The 19532-nt window shown below is 36.3% G+C and overlaps 1 protein-coding gene across 2 annotated transcripts in view; it reads right to left on the bottom strand.

Moving 5' to 3' along the window:
* The window catches only part of LOC132257077 (transcription factor SOX-13), a 37826-nt gene extending 21809 nt beyond the window's left edge, over nucleotides 1-16017 (bottom strand). The window contains exons 1-2 of one of the 2 annotated variants that reach the window (XM_059753801.1): nucleotides 15750-16017; nucleotides 55-347 (exon numbers count right to left, since the gene is read on the bottom strand). In XM_059753801.1, the coding sequence (XP_059609784.1) occupies nucleotides 55-324 (270 nt within the window). In that variant the 5' untranslated portion in view covers nucleotides 325-347; nucleotides 15750-16017. Of the gene's footprint in view, nucleotides 1-54; nucleotides 348-1206; nucleotides 1962-15749 lie in introns of those variants that run through there. The other variant, XM_059753802.1, reaches the window with a different exon arrangement.
* Nucleotides 16018-19532: the final 3515 nt, after the last annotated feature.

Genomic DNA, 19532 nt, shown 5'->3' with positions numbered 1-19532 from the left:
GTTCGAATAAATGAGCAACTAATACAATTACGTGCTGTTATTTTATTGTTTAACCTCGGCTAGTCGTTGTTTCTTGCATGGACCTTCCAAATCCTCAGAAGAGGAGTTTGAAAGCATTGGTGGAGCCTCGTCGATTTCTAATAGCTCCTCTTCAAGATCATCTTCTTCATCGTCCGCCTCATCGTCCTCTTCAATGTGCATGGGATTTACTAAATCTTCCTCATCATCCTCCTCATCCGTTCGTTCGCCATTCTTTTGAATGATAGGATCTGTTTCGCTCCCACCCTCTAGCTTCGTTGGGGGTGATTTGCGCTTGGATGACATCGCCCCTTTGCGACCGCTACTCTCTAGCCGCCAAAACCAAGAGAAAACTCATGTTAAGACAGAAACCCAATTCGTCTCTAAATATCACGTGCACTTTTGAAATCAGTGCAAGAAATAATCATTTAAAAAAAAAATTTATATTGCAACGCAAGTTGTAAATTTAATGAATTTATTTAAAATTTGGCGAGGTTTTCATTTTAATAACTTCTCATGTACGGAGTATCTGTTAGCGTTGCAAGAAATGGGGCTGACGAAGCGGAAATTTTTCTACAAAGATGCTGTAAGATATTATGTACGCTTCCCAGAAGAGTATCTAATCCAGAGTATCTAATCTAAAGAATAAGAGTATCTTATTCTAATCGGTATAATAACTTTGTGTGATAACCATGGGGATTAACTGCTATGAGAAGAGAAGGAGCGTATCACGATTGCAATGAAGTTTTCCAAGAGAAGGTTACGTACTCATTCAGGTATACGAAGTGACAAATGATAGGATGTCCACCGAGTCTACGCAGAAGCTAAAAATCTCACAAATGTCTGTATGATCTAATCAAATCTACAAATTTGAAAAAGATGTTAAAATTTATCAGATATCAGATAATCAAAGTAGTTTGACGGCACGACCTAATCACCATTTCTACGCAGTTTCGACGTCGGCAGATTCGTTGAAATCAAGTCAAGGCTTTGCCATGGGGAGCGAATTGATCTTCTGTAGTTTGACAGTAATGTGTCCAAATTTGATCGCCAAGGCGGCCAAGGCTCACTTATGAGTGAGCTTTGGGAAGGCGACATCACCTACTCGAAAAATGGCAGATTTGATTTGTGGCTAACCTACAGTTATATTGGATTTAGTTTATTCATTATTTGTTGAAATATACCTACTTTCACAACCATAAATGTAGTCCCTTAGTTTAACCGTGAGGTGCCTCCTTGTTACATTTTCTATTTTGCTTCTCTTTCCTTTTCCCTGCTTTTCTTGTCTTTCTTGTTCATTCTTTTTTATCGGTTCACTACTGTTTGTTGCTCGTTTCAAGTCCGTTTTGAGTGTCCTTTCTCACCGGAGTCTGGATTATGGTTTGCATCGTCCGCTTTCTCTGTCGGTCAGAGCTTACTTAATCCTAACTGGGCACATTAACGGCACCACAAGCTCATCAGAGCTTAAGCCGCCTCTTATCCCTCGACCCCCTTGCCTCCCGAATTCCTCCGCCTATATCCCGTAACCTGCATATATGTTTTATATTCTGTGCTAGTATAAGTTTTAGGATAAGTGGATGTACTTTTTCGGTCAATGATGCAGGAGTTTCTGCCGTTTATCCTGCTAGGGTTGTAATGAACGTCGGCGGCCGCCGCCGCTCGAGGCCCTAATCGGTGGGGATCCCGGAATGTAAAGGACTCGAGCGTACATATACAATAAATTATAAGTTTGTTGATTTAAGTTATTGTATATTAGGTTGATTCGTGATGCTGGATTCACTAAAAAGTACGTGCTAATCTAGTTGAAAGATTAAATTTTACGAGATCTTTCAAATGAATCCAAAATTATTTAGATCAGATAATATGAACCGGAGTTATGGCCATTTTAAATTTTGAAAATTCGGCCCTTAAATCTAGTGTCTGGAAGGACCTAGGTTCCTTAGTAGCGATTGGTTGGAAAGGTCCTGAGTCCCGTTATAACATACTAGAATTTAAGGCAAATCCATGCTATAAGGGCTGAACAAATGAGCAAAACGTTTTCTGGTTGTATTCAAATTGGTGGATGAAGGCGTGAGGGGTTAAATTTTTGACATCACCAAATTCTAGCGGCAGTAGGATTTTTGATCCTTGGTCAAAATCGCATGTCGATATTTCTTACCGTTTAGGCGCTACAAGTCCATTAATTTAAAGGCGTCTGAATATATAATTCGGTCCAGCTCTAAATTTTTTTGCAGATAATTTGTTTATAGCCATAGTCATTTTTCTCAAAATGTGGCTTCTATTTGTCAGAAATATACATTGTGCCCAAAAACAAATGAAATAACGATTGTGGTCACAATATAACCAAAGTCGTTTTTCAGTCAAGTAAGTTTTTAGCGAACTGGATTTTTTGTTAATTGTAACGAAAATTCCAAGAGACGAACTATAGCTTAAAACTGCCTCAGTATTTGCTCAACTTACCATATGTATGTAAAGCGCCTACGTATTCTTAAATTTATAGCTTGAACTAATATTATAATGGTGAAAACACAGCATTTGTCGGCGAAACATTTTCAACTTTGTCATCTATTCATCTCTTTCTTCACCACGCGTATCTTGTATTTTCCTTCCTACTCTAAGCGATACTATCTTCGTATGTATAGTGGCACGAAGATAGCAACGCTTAGAGTAGGAAGGAAAACACAAGATACGCGTGGTATTAAGTATTAGATTAATAGCGCTAAATACATCAATATACCTTAACTTAAAGACTTTTTTCTATTTAAATGCAATTTACTGTGATTTTTCTGGTAAGTCGGCGACTTCATAACAAAGAACTCTGTTCCGCGTATATTTTTTGCACTTTTCACGCTTTTCGCGACAAGTTCCATGATAATTGACCATGAGAGTATACTATTATCTTCAAAGCATAATATCACAGCTCTTTTCTACTTCCGACGCGGTATATTCCGTGGCTCCGGCGAAAAATAGAGTGCGTATCTTACAAATTGTCTTCGCACGCGCCAAAATTTTCGCGGTAAGCGGTGGATTTCAATATACCATTTGACGGATGAAATTGGCCCCTGCAACTTTACAGTTTCGTACAATATTTTACTTTTCAGGCGCAATGTAAAGAGTGTTATCAATTCATGTGCTCAAATGAGTGTAAAAATTCATTGACCGAAAAATATGCTGTATTATTTGGCAAAATTTCAATTCAATCAATTATCAAACCGAACTGAAAATAATCTGAGGAACTAAAAAAATACACGTGCAATACCTTTACCAGTATAGATGCCTGAATTATTATTTTTTTTAATATACGGATAGTTTTTCTGAAATATATGGTCTTCTAAAGATATTTACTCGGCATTTAATTTGAGTTGTTCATGAGAATTTTTACAAACAGGGTCCTACCTTCTATAATAACCTTTCCGATTAAATAACAACCAGAGCAAGGCTGGTATATTTTTGAGAAGGTCTGGTAAGGCTTAGTGATTGTGATGTAAATATTTAGTGGTAGGCTAAACCAGTTGCCGATTAAACGCACTTGTAACAGGCTAGTATTGCCTGAAAATTGCTTCTGGCCTTACTATTAATCACGTCTGCATGTAGATTGGTTACATTTCTATAAACCACTTATCATTGATGCACAAACATTAATTGCAGTTGTAATTCTTAAAAAATACAAATAGCAGAAAACTTTTGCAGCAGTTCATGTTTAGTAAATCTTCAGTAAGTCTTTAGCAAAACTCTTTATTGGATTAGGAAATGACTTTATATTAAATTTTTGTCGAAGTATAGTGAATTGGGTTTTCTCGATAATATACATTATTAATTGATGCGTGTGCCCATCCAAAAACATAGCATAGCGGTTATGTAGGCAAATTAATAGGCCAATGATTTGCGGCAGATGTATGAAATGTAGGCCACCCCTGCTGTAATGAGTTCTGGTCGTATTGTCCCTCGCGGCGTGATTGATTGTCAGCGACAGAACTTCCGGTTTTGCGGGGGGAAACAAATCATAACGCAATGTGACAGAAGCGATGGAAAGCCCTCGCAAAAAGGCAAAATTGTCGAAATTGACAAATCGACATTCAAATAAATCCCCAACCGACGAGGGGATGTCAACAATAGCGACACATACAATCGTTATTTGCCGGATATTGCGAATGGATAAGAAAACAATTCACCCACACTCTGTATGAAATAAGAAGGTTTGAGACCACCCATCAATTTCCCATAAAGTGATTTTTCATTACAGTACACTTGTAAAGAGTGCAAAAGAGGGAAGGGGCGAAATTTTCGCTTGCATTTCTCTAGTAGTCCCCTATAATGTATAGGAAAAAGCTTGTTCTATCGGATTTCGAGATATCCAAAGAGATATTTGTGCTCTCTAATTTATAACATAGAACTAAATTTTAGTATTCTTCCTTTCATTTTTAGTATTATTACATAAAATTAATTTCAATTAAATTTTTAATGGCAAAATTTAGAATTGTATCGTATGTATTGTTCTGTCTTACTTTGCAATATATCTTGCAACAACAAGTTTCCTTACATCACTGTTTGTTGCAATCCTTACACCACTTTACATATATAACATATCCAAAGTACATGACCATCATATTTATTTAATTCAATATGTCATAAAAAGCAATAAAAATTAGATGAATAATATTGAAGTTTGAAAATTTTCATTTAACCCATCTCAGAATGACTCTGATGTTCTCTATTTGAGACTGAAGGCATTTTAGTCGTCTTTAGCACATCTCGTGCGCACAAAAGGCGACGAAAAAGGTCATTGAAAATAACAATAAGGAGAATGTCTATCGCAAAAATAGCCGATAACTGGCTAAATAGGTCAAATAAGAGGCAATTGGAGATTAACGTGACCCATATTCGGGTGCATAGCCTACCAGATTAGCCGACGTAACGGGGTGCTTTAGCTTACGAATCATATTTGACTGTCTCTGTATATTTGTGATTTTGATAATTAAACAATTTCCCAAGTCATTTCCGTACCCGTCAACCGGAGGGAAGCTGCCTGTGTGACAGGATATTAAATCAATGGAAAGTGAAATTGGAAATATGGGGAAATCACTCCCATAAGATTTTCTTCGTCAACCCATGAACAAACGTTGTGAACTAGGGTTGTTTCTTTTTTCGTTTCAATGCGGGGTGTCTTGAAAATAATTAATAATTTTCCCTCTAGAGAAAAATATTGGTTTTGGCACATTTTTCATTTTCAGAAGTATAATTCAGTTTTCGTTTCTTCTTCCAACACCAACAAATCTTTCGTCCACTGTATTAATTGAATAAATATTTCAGTTCTATTTTCAACATCAAAATAGTGTTTGTCTGTAAGAATTCATGGAATGGATATATCCTCACTTATTTTCTTCATCCCAGTAAAGATATAATAACAGTATTCTACTAATATTATCATAGTATTATAAATTTAAAGTGACTCCAATACAATTCGACCATCGTCGTATTTGGACTGAGAGACAATAAAAGGAGATATGATTATAATAGATAACATATTTAACATTTATTTATTTTTATATATTTCTTCTACATAGCTTGCAAATACAAATTATTGAAGGGTTCTAAGATCAAATCGTTTCTAAACAATAATGGAGTTAATATTGTTGTATTTGATAAACGTCGCGTTGTCCACCTATCTATACAGCGAGGAAATCTCTCTCTCCGGACAATTTCTCCTGGAACGCACACTTTAGGACAACGTCTATGCGCGTGGTCATTGCAAACTAGCGGCCAGCAAGTGTGTGAACAGTTCTACTCCAGCACCACTTCAGTGGGAATTCAGCGAAAGTTCTAGTGCCTCTTAGAGTGTGATTAGGGCGCGTGACCTTGGCGTTTACTTATCATGTTTTATATCAATCTAGCAGAAATGATCTGGACACTTTCTGCAAATGAAGGAACTGTATTTGTTGCAATCAATCAAAAAATAATAAATTTATACAAAATATACAGACCCCAGTGGGGACATCTATAAGCCAAAATATTTTTGTTAGAATATGAATAAAGTCGAAATTCTTCATGTGCAGAAAACCCTGAATGTAAGAGGTTAAATGCACTTTTTGAGCATGGAAATCGTATCTAAACTCTCAATTAATGCGAGAAATGTCATGTTGATTTGCGAAAAATCACTTACCTATATTGTTTTCCACTATAACTGTTATTAATTGACCTGTACTAGTATTAAAGAGTCAAACTGGACACTTTTTGATCGTCACTTTTCCATTTAATCCGACTTCCTATTTCTGTTGCCAATATTCCAGTTATAAGTAAAGTTTATAAATGCTGTGGGAAAACGTTGATTCTTATAATGTTGCTTTTTCTTAAGAATGCCTAGAGTTAGGGTAAGAACTGAAGTGGTAAATTTTACTTCTTGAAACAAAAATAGATTAGTCGATGTCAATTAAACTCATAATTTATTTATCAAATATTATCTCAAAAATTTACTCCACGTTGACAATAAAATCTCTCAATATAATATAATTTTATAAATGAAACTACTTTAACCAGATGCACCGATTGTATAAATATTCGCAAAAACGTAAATAAGACTGATACGAGGCTTAAGTACGACAAAATAGAATAGCTGGGCAAGTCTACATTAACACCGAGAATAGTCATAATGACTTCCAGATGTTGACCATCCGAGCGACATATTTTTCTGGAGGCTCAAGTGTTTCTCGCAATGTTCAAAATATTGTTCCCTTCGACTTTTTTGCTGCGTGCACGTTTTTTTCTCTACTCGCATGCATCTCGGATAACCTTCTTCTGGAAGAGAATGTCTTTTGTCTCAAAGCAGATGCTTGAAAAATAGATCCGAAACATTCCCAGCACTTAGGTTAAAAATAGTCACTGGGGCTTCTCTCTGGTGGGCCCAGAAACTGCCCCCGCATTAGGGTGAGCCTGAGGATGACGGGGATAGATAGAAACCAGATGTCCCACAAAATTATTCAAGAAATCTCAATATGTTTTCTCTTTCACATCCTCTCAATGCCTCTTGTTTTGCGTAATCTCTTTGTTTCCTTGCATTCATTTGTAGTTATCCCTTGATATATCTTTTTTTTACAATTTTATTGAGAAAATTAGAGATTACAAATTGAATTTGTCTCTTTCAATCAGTAGATGTCGCATTGGAGCAAATATTTCTGTAAAGAGTTATTTTTTACGTTTCTTGAAAATTCATATTTCATTCATTATCCACACTGTAGAATATAATACAGAGACAAGGAGAGTTGGAAAACTAACACATCTGTATTTAAAATCTTTAAATAGATAATTTTATATACATTTTTACTATTTATATCAATACAAATATATTTCTCACATTGCTCAAATATGATCACAGAAACATTTCTTATGAGTAAGTCAATCAAGTTTTTAATTTTGGAAAGGTATACGAAAATAAAATATAAGTATTCTTTCTCTTTTCTTCAGTCGTACGAAGTACACAAATACTTTCGGTCACAAAACAATAATTTGATGACACATTTGGGAACTATTGGCGTGAGCCGAAACGGTGGCGAGAAAAGACGGAAAAGCGGTGTAAGAACAAAAAGTCCCATTGATGATGAGACGGAACAATTGACAATTGTTGCCGATTGAAAGGGGCGACAGTCTGAAAAAGCTCATTTGTATTTTCTTTTGTCATCATATTTTTCCAATTCTTTTCATCTTTTAGATTGCACACGATTCATGCGTTTTAGAGGGAGTGAGAGAATCTCCCCTTGGGTCTTAACAAATGCAGCAAGTGAGATTTGCTTGGATAAAGAGCTAAAAAGCAACTCAATTGAATGTTATTTTATTATGTTCCCAGCCATTCGTATTCAAGCCACGCAAATCCTTTTGGGGATTCTCAGCTCCTCATCTAAAGACAACAAATAATATAGGATAGTAAGTCTCAAAACACATCCAGCATGTCCGAAGACACTCACGATCGCGAAGATCCTAATGGGAGAGTGAATTAGCACAAGTATGAATGGAAATCTCAGTGCATCTCGCTCTCGCCGCAACAAAATATTTATGAATGGACATTTCTTGGGAGCCACCGAGTGTGTCGACGTGGAAAATCCCACACAGCCCTCGGGCTCAGATCTTTGCAATCGCTTAACTATCTTAGTGAAAATTCACACCCGGAAAAGTATAGTGTGTGTGTGCGAGAGAGATAATAATAATATTGTATTGAATTAATTTTCCAAAATGCCTCTCAGTGCGTGCACAAAGATTTATTTTAAGAAGGTTCGCTGTGTGCGTTATATTGTTTAATTTTAGATACACTTTCTTTAATTTCATTATTAAAATACTCGCGTGTGATTTTTTCTCGCTCATCATCTTCTGTTGCTTACTAGTGCAATCCCTTTAAACTTTCGGGAGCGGGATTTATATCACAGCTAATATCTGCGATCGCGCAAAATATCAAATCTCTATAAGCAACCTAAAATGGCATCATGGTGGATAAATATGACGATAAAAGGACCACAATTTTTCTTTAATGTTTTGTCAGTCGTGGCAAACGGGCGTCTAGAGCCTAAACGGTAAGTGATATTGACTTGCAATTTGCATCATATTTGTAAAGTTTACTGAACATCTGAAGATGATGTCGCTAAATTTAACCCACCGTGCCGCCATTTTGAAAAACGAAAAACATTTTCCCCATTAATTCAGGCCCTTTGGCATGGATCGACCTCCAATTTTATATTTGGTATAAAGGTTATCAAGACCTCTCCAATAAACTGCCATTGTAGGCTGTAGGTTCTCCCAGACACTAGATAATATAGTCAATTTTTACACTTTTACCAGCTTATATCTCCGCGGTTTGCCAATCAATTTCAATAATCTCTTTACTGAAAGACGCGTCTTGATGCTCTTCAATAGGCTACCATCACCATGTCGCCATCAAGAGCGCCAGCATTTTAAAATAACTTTGAACTCAAGTATTTTGGCAAATCAAATTATGCTTTTTGATAAGATTAAAGTATCTTGTAATCAGTCAGAACATTTCTAAAAATTGGTCATCATTTTTTTTTATCATCGTTATACATGTTGTTATAGAACCGTGTTATGGGAATTAGGAGATTATGGTTCAAAATTTTAGTTCTAATTGCTCAATTCTTTAGTTCTATTTTCTCGATCTTGGACTCGACACATCATATAATTTTAATCTTCTTAAGACTACATAATTTTGATCTCTGGAATTACAAAGGAGTTTACTCTTTGGGACGTTTTTTAAGAGAAAAATAATAGTAATTTATTAAAGATCATGGATTTCGCCTCGAACTGTGACATTGAATTTTAGATTAGATTAGATTAGAAATGGGGGTAGTACAAAAAATCTTGCTCCACGGCATCCAGGCCATCTGACGGGCCCTTTATGCATCCCCAGAAAAATTTCCCATTTTTTTAAGGGCCAAGACCCAAAGCTAACCAGTCATCCAGTTACCTTTCAGACGGTACAGCTTTGGCCGCCTGTGACTTTCATTGATATCTTATTTTTATTTATGTCGTCCCTCTCCCCCGATTATCCTCTGATTTTAGTCCCACTCAAAGACAAGGCTATTCAAATGAGCCAGTCAAATTCACAGACTAGCAGAGCTGGACCTTGAGCGTTTTTGCAGACGAGATATCGCTTATTTACAAGCGACACCAGTCTGGTATTGTGCCCATCTATAAGTAAGGACAGATGCGAAATACACTTCCACAGAAGTTTCTACTTCAGTTGGAACATTTAACAGCAACCTTATTTGGGCTGGAATTTTATATTTGCCATTGAAGGGCTTAATATTTTTCGCATCTGCTGTGTTCGATCATTTGCAAGTGATGGGGATCGAACACACGACCGTGATGTCCTCAGTCTGGCTCTCTACCGACTGCACCACGGCCGCCTTGACATTGAATTTTACACAGATGGCTCAGCACATCCCGAAAGAAATAGTGGAGGCTTCGCCTGTATTGAGAAAAACTGGTCAGAATGTTTCACTTTAGGCAGATACACAAATGTTTTCTCTACTGAAATCTTCTCCATACTTCTGGCCTTGTATCGTAAAATGTCTGGAAATCCTTTACTTTATTACTTTGAATTACTCTATTATTATTTTTATTATTATTGTCTCTGACAGCAAAAATGCAGTAAATTTATTATATTCCAATAAGACATCGCCCAACTAGGTTAAAGAGACCCACAGTGTTTTGCACAGCGTAATGTCCGAAAACAATAAGATCCTTTTGTTGTAGATCCAAGATCACTGAAATAATTGGAATATGAAAATGATATTACCGATACACTCGCTAAAAAGGCACGGGTAGCATATTTATTGGGCCTAAACTTGTAATAGGAATCGGCTGTGACGAAAGGAAGGAACTTTTCATTCGATGTCTGTGTCAGGTTGTGCAATTTCTAAAAACATTATAGACATATTAAATTTTGAAGCATGTAAATTTTTCCTCGATCTTCAGCGAACAGATCTGAGAACAATTATCGGGCTGTCCACAGGGCATTTCTTGAACGCTCATCTCTGCAAATTTAGAGCAGTTGGTAGCACAGTTTGTTTACTGCGATAAAAGACTTTACCGGCATGCAACCAACGTTACTCCTGAATCTATTCAGGAAGTTTCACTTTGAACTATAAATTTGATCAAGAGTATTGAATTACTTTAAGACACTGAAGCATTTGGTCATTGATCTTCCCACACTTAACAATCAATTTATGAAATCTAGCACTTCTCAATGATTCTTTTCGAATGTATAATATCATTAGGTAAAATTAGAGTAGATTTTTGAATCCCTTTCAATAATTAATTTTCCATGATCCCTATGAGCATAAATGAGATGTGAACATATGCTCTAAACTGTTACAGAACAGAATAGAGAATCGGCTAGGTTGGTTAGCCTAGGACACTGCGACTACAGGAGCTTTTCATGCCCGACTTAAATAGTATTAGAAATGCAGACTAATCGTTTAAACACACGCCAAGAAACCTACATTTAAAGTTGCAGATCACTGAGGGAGGGCAATTGCGAGCATCCAAGAACTTCAACCTCTGCTTTCTTTTTTATACGAGCCGAGCAATTTCAAACAATGTGGGTGTTTTCCACATGCATCACATGTCATCTTTACCAAAACATCTCACTGATGGACAAAACGTTTTCATAGTTAAAGAAAAAAATCGAGACATGGTTGTTTTCTTTACAGTGGCAGATTATCACTTTACTGTAGAACCAAAAGTTATACTAATTAGATTTCCAAAGTCCACTTCGTTTTTTATATAAGAACAGAGCGTGAAAAACATTTACAGTGAAGCGTATGTTTCGGTTGGATCATTCAACAGTGACCACTTGGGCTACTCTACTTTTCCGTTGAAAGGCCTAATGTTTTCCCACTGTGTTGTGTGCGAATTTTCGCAATCGGTTTAATTCGGACACACACCTGTAATGTTAACACGCCGAACAGACCGGTCTTTTTACATTGATTACACAGACTCGGGTCTTTTTTACGCCCTTACGGGACCTTTTTTCCAAAATACCTATTTTGATCAATTTTTTGCTCGGAAAGATCGCTGTAAACGGTCATTTCACCTTCGCTCTGCATCTATCTACCGTTGCATAGGAATTTCCACCGTTAAAATTCTCATTTTCGTGAAAAACATGTTTATACACTCATCGGTGTGACAGAATGAAACAAAGATACGGCTCTGTATGATTCCTTTTTCAAGTGTTATCACAACTAGGGTGATAAGCACAGCCGCTCGGCACTCGTCGGACTTTTCTACTATTGTGCCAATGTGTTTGAACGTCACTGAATACAATATTTTGGAAATCGGCAAGAAATGTTTAATTTTTCGTAAAATGTGTGAGCAAGATGTGAAGAATATTGTAGAGAAGTGAAAATGGAAGATGACTTCGGACGAGAAGCTGCATCTTTTGCGAAGGATTAGTAACCGATCAACTGCAAGGAAATTTGTAGGAGATGAGCTCGGAGAGAAATTGCCGAAGAACGTCTTCCGTGCGCATATTCTACAGTATCACTCCAATGAATTGCCGACAAACTGAGATAGGACGATTGTTGTAGAATAAGAATCACTGTGGCGCGATTTAGAAACATCCCGATGAACCGATTATGATATTTTTAGAGAAATTCTTCTAAGATATCATCAGAATTTTGCAGTACCAGTTCAACTTCTGTACTTTATGGACCAAAAGACGCCGTATGTAAAGATCAACGCCTTTTGAAGGAGTGTAATTCAACCTGATTTCCGACTCTCGCTAGCGTTTTCTTGGAAAATTCAACATCCGATGATTCGCCATAGCGAAAGCTCAAAAGCGTTAGAGTAAAAAAGGGCGTTCGATCGAGTGCCCTAGAGAAAAGTCCCCGATCGAAAAAAAAGTCCCTCAATTGAAAGAAAGGGGTTGAGTCTGTTCGGCGTGTAAGAGTCATTTTTAAGTGTATATATTTTTCTTTCCACGTGATGTATGAACGTTTGAGAATAAATTATGAAAATAATTTCGTTTCCCCTTTGTTTTATATGGCCTTGCTGTTAAAAACGCTTTCATGTAAATAAAATATTCTCAATATTTTAGACGACAATGTCGGTTACTAACTCTGACAAAAATTCAGTATTTATTATCATGTAAGCAATGAGTATGAGATATAGGATCAGCATATACTGAGTAGAAGATAAAGAGTAGGTTTTACACCATAAACAATACAATTGCTCATATAAAATACGATCAAGTATTGGAAACCATTATAGCAAACGGCAAACGGAAAGTATTTCATACCGACGCATTATTCTATTTGACGATTATCCCGTATATTAAATAATTTGAAGGAGCTTTTTGTGGCTAATTATCGTATTACAACCCAAGATCTTATTATCGATAAAAAAAGAAGTCGAGTCCTTGCGTTCTTCTTTGTTTAAAATGGCACGACTGCAGCAAGGATTTTTTTAAATTTATTTCTAGAAAAGCTGTCTTAGGTTGCCATATGTGATCATAAATGCAAATGAGCATTATGAAAACTGACTAGATTTCACTGTCAAAAAATCACTATATCTTTTTATATACTGTCATTCTAACGTTGAACTCGTTTTAGGCTTGCGTGTCTGTTATTTTGTGTATAGCTTTATGTATATATCGAGAAAAAGTATTGAAAGGTATATTGGGATGATTATACAAAACTGATTTCTAGGTTTATAAATTAAGTCTTATATTGGATGAATATGTAAAATCGATTGCAGTGTAAAGAAGAATGTAAAAGCTACTACAATCAAGTACTAAATGCTGCTCTTGATCACATGTGAATAAGTTTCTATAATCTGGCCTTAGAGTATCACACTTCTTAATCCTAAATGTTACACTTACAGTTTTAATATTGAGTATTTTTAAATTTTTTTTTAAATTTTTTTTTTATCTACCACGAATGCACAAATACTAATAATATTAGATTCAATAATATTGTAGTAAGTTATTAGACCAATCAAATTTATTGAAGATTAAGAAAAACAGTAAAAAGGAAAAGTAAAAACAACATATATGTATGTACATATAATAAAGGCGAAGTAATTAAATAACATTTTTCAATCAGGCCATAGATAATAATAATTTATATAATATAATATATAATGATAATATCGTCAGTCATGTTTTACTAGTTATGTTTTCTGGCAACTTAAATTTACTGCTCAATGCAGTTTAATATCAAATGCGTTAAAATATATCGTAATATCTTTTAATACTGGATGGCTTCAAAGTGTCTGTGATGCCAGAAGAAGCAAAGAAAACTGGGCGCTATCGCTCCTAATTCGCACCTGACGTGCCAAGAACCTGTCTCGCGTTCTTCTTCGCTTCATGCAAATGCGTCGTCCAGTTAATTGTGATCAATTAGAAGTGCCCTCTCACGCAGGGTGCAGTGGTAACCTTCAATAGTCGGGAAAACACGGGGACGCCTCTGCATGCGGTGCCCTCCAGTGACAACGAAAACAATTTCCTTGAAGCCCAACAAGGAGATAGTTATAAATTATTAGTGCATAGACCTCTCTTTTCTCAGTCTTGTTTTGTTTTTTTTTTCATCTGTCTTTTTCCCGCCATCTCCATCGGTCTTTTGTTTCAATCACTACGGATGCTGCCCGGTTCAGGGGGGGGGGGGGGAGCATTGCGAGAGAATTTAAATGCAAAAGCGACAGAGAACGTTCAAATAGAAAATAGAGGAACTCACAAAAGCAAACGAAAAAAACCCGACGATCGAGAGAAAATCAACCTGACATATCAGATGAAGAAATTAATTTAATGGTCCTTTTTTCTTCATCATCACAGAATTGGAAATTAGAGTAAGTTCTGGTATGTGGGATAGAGGGCGCCACACATAAATATTCAACGTGTCAGAAAGACTCAGCAACATGTGAAATTGCTGAAATAAGTATATTGAATCTTTTGACGACGTCAAGTAATACTTGTTTTAATATTTTTCAATATTGTAACGGTAAAAATATTTAGAAAATAAGAAAGTATTACGTTCTTATATTATAAACAATTTTGCTTGTTTTAGGTTCAAAATAATTAAAAAAAAAATTATTATTTTTGGAAAATTTCTTCATTACTAACACTTTTTAAGTAAACAAAATATGTTGTGAAATATAATTTCTGACAGTACAAATCATTTTTTTTATTAATATACACTAAAAAATATAATAATAATAATAATAATAAAAATATTCAAATGTAATATCCATCAATAATAAATGCTGATTGGACGCATTTATTAATGTGTGCGTTTGCCGACTAAACTAAAGTTCTTGAAATGGTTTCTAGACCAGATGAAGTAATCTTCCATGAGCTATCCACTAAATTCTGCTAATCTACTAAATTCCTAATTTTGCATTAAGTTATATTATGCCAAATATGTGGGGTGTACTAGAAAGTGAACGGATTTGCATATTATGCAAAATTGAATTGTAAGATTTAAAAAAATGAAGAAGAAAAAAAAAACAATTTTATAAACTTATAGAATGACGATATTATTTACATTGGGTTCAAAAATATGGAAGTGTACTGATCAATATTCTACAGAGACACAATTACTCTGTAGGTCTACCAAATGTTTTTTCGTGTATTTTCTAGTTATCTCTGGCGTTAACTACAAAAAAAATCATGTGATTGTCAACTGGTTCGTAGAAAATGTTCGCACACAGTATAAAACTGAGCAAGAACTTATGTAGTCTAAGGTGATTGTATGTGTGGCGGTGGCATCGACCAGATTGCGAGGCAAGGTGCATGCCGCGAGACAATTCCACAAGACAATTGGAGGTGGCATGGCGATCGCAGGTGATCTCATTGAGACAGGTAAATGCGCGGTACGCAGGGAGATTTGAAATGTGGACAAACAACTAATAGAGAAAGTTTTATATTGCAGACTCTCAGGTGCATTTACGAACGCAACTAACCATTTGGTGTCTTCCCCTTGAATAACCAAGGGTCAATGGTTTGGTGGTTCTGAGATTCCCACTCTCGCATTTGCTCTTCACTTTAACATCTTCGCGCAGCCTTCGGTCAGTAAACCGTCATTTGCATTTATATTGTTATACGATTGTGGATGGTTAATGGGAAGGCTGAGAGAGATACCACAGACCCGTGATAAGCTATTCCCGGGGTGTATTAGTCTATATAGCTTCACGGGTTTGATGGACTCTTGCATTGAACACTCTATTATGTTATCTACCTTATATTTGCATCTATTGTCACCACTTGTGATAAGTACTGTTTCAAAAGAGCACTGGGTTATCCTTGAAATCGTCACCGTTATCCACTTAGCATCCCTTGTTTGATGGCACAAGGCCACCACTTGGGTGGCAGATCATTTACAACTTAACACAAATCACAACACTACTGACACTGATGGCACTCACGGGGCACTCACGCACGATCATACGTGGACGCTGCGCACGTTCTCTCCGCCAGTCAGTTTGCAACTGAACTAAAATCGCGCTGGACCGCGCTGTGAACTGATGATGATGGTCGACGCCCCCACGCGCAGCATCTCACATCAATTGTTCCTCCGCCTTTCCCTGGACCTGCTGCTCCACGCTACTTCTAAAGAGCCACCCCAAGAACCCTTTATTGTATATCCCGGATCGCTACCCCACACCCCACTGGAACCCCGTGACAACGGGATTTGTTTGAATGGACCAATTGAGCGACAAGCGTGCTACTTCGACCACGCCCCCGACACAATTGTCTCTGTCTCACCAACACGAAACAATGGCACAATTGTACCAATACAATGACGACAGCATTACAATTGGTGGGGCATAATGGGGCGGGCTCCACGCGCTGTGCTAACAACTATCACGTTGTTAGAAGGACTCCCACCCCTGTTCACTCACTAGAATTCAATTCATTCAATTCAGAGTCAGCGAATATGCCCTATCACGATATCTATTGATAATTTTCTAAGGAGAGCCTAAGTATGTTGCCAAAGTTGCTTGACAATAGCCTCAAAAATACATTTTCACACGTGGTATTAATCTTTTCTCTTAGGAATTTTAACCGAAAACTCCAATTTCCCGGAAAACATGAACATTATCACAGAAATGTAATTCTATTTAATGACCCAGAAAACATTTCAATTATTTACTTGATCGAAATTACTTGGTTTCGAGCAGACAAATGTAATATAAGTATCACTTAAGAAAATAATTCTGTGATACTGAATGTCTTTTTAAAAACCTATTTATCGAAAAAAAATTTTAATTCTTAATCGGGATATCCGGTAATGTTTGCATAAAATTATTATATCGGATCAATATACATACAATGGTCCAGTGTAGTCTATTTTACAAGATCCTATAGGAGGGCAAACATCACAGCTACTACCTGTTATCTATCAAGGAGTGTAAAATTACCAAATCCACAAGTTGGCTGTTCATTTGTCCATCTGGGCAGAAATAGAAATACGTATCTGATTTAAATAATGCGAAAGGAAATGCTTTTTTAAACGATTGTGCGAATAACAAGATTCTAATGCCGGAGATGCAGTCGAAATACATCGGAGCAGCTGTGGCACTCAAAACTCACATTGCGACCCCTTGGCAAAAAACTTGCACATTATTTTGTACACCATAGAAACTTTCTTTACCCTTGTAAAATATCCTGCTTCATAATTTTAATCAATTATCCAATTTAATTTTAATATTTACTACTAATAGGTATACATTTTATATCCATACAATATGCTTTTTAAATACAAATTTTTAGGTGATAATGGAACCAAGATCAAACACTACAAAAATCTACAGCGAAATTTTTAAGAATAAGAATGCATTCATTTATCGCTCATAATTGCAGGCTTTTGAGAACTTAGTTTGCGTCCACCGACGTCTGAGTACTGACGACCAACCTCCAGAGCAAAGCGGTGGAAAAATCTTCTACAAGTTGTATAAGCTATATTCCTGTAGTTCTTACAAAGAAGAAACAAAGGAGAAAAAAGTTCTTAATACACCCGAAACGTTTTGGAATGACCACCACTTGACATCTTTAGGACATTTGTTCCGAAGAATCACCCCACCAACAATTTGTTGTTTTTTTTATATAATTTTTTTGGCTTCTTCTATTTACATATTTGTATCTGTTTATCATTTGTTTATTATTTATTAATTTCTTTATTATTAATTGTTCTTGTTCAGGATTCTTTGTGATTCTCGCGGTTTAAATACCTGTTTGTTTGCGGAGTGGGGGGTGGGGAGACGATATATGTGTATATTTCTAGTTATGTTTGATTCTCTACCTGAATTCTTGTTAAACCCCGTCAACAAAAAGAGGGTTTCGGAGGATGCAACTCTGCGATGTCGACACAATGAAACTCGAATACTAGACAGACGAGCCAGGCACGAGTAGTTCAGCCAAGCTAAGTGGCTGATGTAAACAAAAGGTGCGAGAAATGAATTAATCAGCATCTGACTTGAGAATCCTAAAATCTCTAACAGGATTAGAAAGACTGTAGACAAAGCGCAAAATCATTCAAAAACCGTAGTTTCAAAATTTATCTTCAGAAGCAAATGCTACCGTTTGCTGATAACTATTTCTCTTTGACATACATATGTCACATAGGCTTGATTTTTATGAAATAGAGAATAATTTAGATGGATCTGATAGCAGGGCATAATTTTGGTGTTTCAAGTGCCACAATTTCACCCTCAAGTATTTTATTACAGTCTTCATGTTTAACAGATACAGGTTAAAATGTTGAATAATGATAATTTAATAGGCTCAAACAATATGACTAAAGTCATGTTCACCACAAGAAAATTAATAAAATCAATTTTTTGAACTAGGCATTTACTTTAAGGATCCAAATTTCATCACAATCTTGTAGAGGAGCTTAAAAAATACTGTCAAAAAAGGATGTCACGAGAACCTTACTTACTTTACGGGGCTCTAATATTCCATTCAGGGCCCGAAACTTTTATAAGATGAGATGTTTGGTTCGTGAAACATTTTTGGTGTAATATTGATTATTTTATTTATATTAAATTGGCATTTGTAAATTTGACCACTGCGCTACGTAACACAGTAAAAACTGCTATTAATTCTATCGCAAAATCTTTTACTAGCAGTATATTGAAAGTATGAATATTATTTATCAGCCTAAGACTGAAATTATAATTTACGCCACTTTTCCAAACCCTTGAGTGGAAGGAAATATAAATGAGGAAGAATCAGTGTTACCCATATGATAACCTTACAAAGTGTCAGTCAATGTCAAAGGCCACGCCGTGGAAAAGCGGAAACAAAGCGCTCCGCGAGTTATTTGCGTTTAATTACTATCTCTAGACAAAAGACTTTCATCACTTCACTATCTGTACATCATTTCATTAATGCTTATTCTTAATTTCACTTATCATTAGAAAAGCAAATCTGAATATTTTGCAACTTTATTGTAATAAAAAGAAATAGTTATTACTTTGTATACTCGACTTGATTTCAAGCGAAAATGGGAATCCGGGAATGTTGTGAATTTTCTATTACGATTGCTGCCGTTTCGTTGTCTCTATGTGGTGACAAGGGGTCGTGGGTGAAGTGGTATGAGCCTTATAAGCGGATAATGTTTTCATTATCGTTCTGGCGGCACTGCTCTATAACTCGAGACAGAAAATCCATCAACACTCCCTCGGCTTTTGTGTCACCGTTCTACATCCTTTTCAAGCTATGCAGTGTTGTCCTCCTGACGCGGTGCAAAATTGGAAAATCTTAAGCCGCGCTGTCTACACAAAAGGCGTTCGCGAGGGGTTGCCATTGAAGAGAAAATCAATGGATTTTTGGCCCAACCGATATTATCGTCAAATCATTTGCGTTCATTTGCGACCACATTGGCAGGGGTGATCAATCAAAATCACTGTCCGAGCCACGCTGTATCATCACATACTATTTCCCACGTTCTCAGCTACTTCAAAAGTACTTTGCCTCACAACGTATATCTCAATACACAAAGTGCTCTAAATTGAGC

The sequence above is a fragment of the Phlebotomus argentipes genome, unplaced genomic scaffold (genome assembly GCF_947086385.1).
Source record: "Phlebotomus argentipes unplaced genomic scaffold, Phlebotomus argentipes genome assembly contig_75, whole genome shotgun sequence".
In the NCBI taxonomy this organism is placed as follows: domain Eukaryota; kingdom Metazoa; phylum Arthropoda; class Insecta; order Diptera; family Psychodidae; genus Phlebotomus; species Phlebotomus argentipes.
This window is presented reverse-complemented; position numbering and strand designations above follow the sequence as displayed.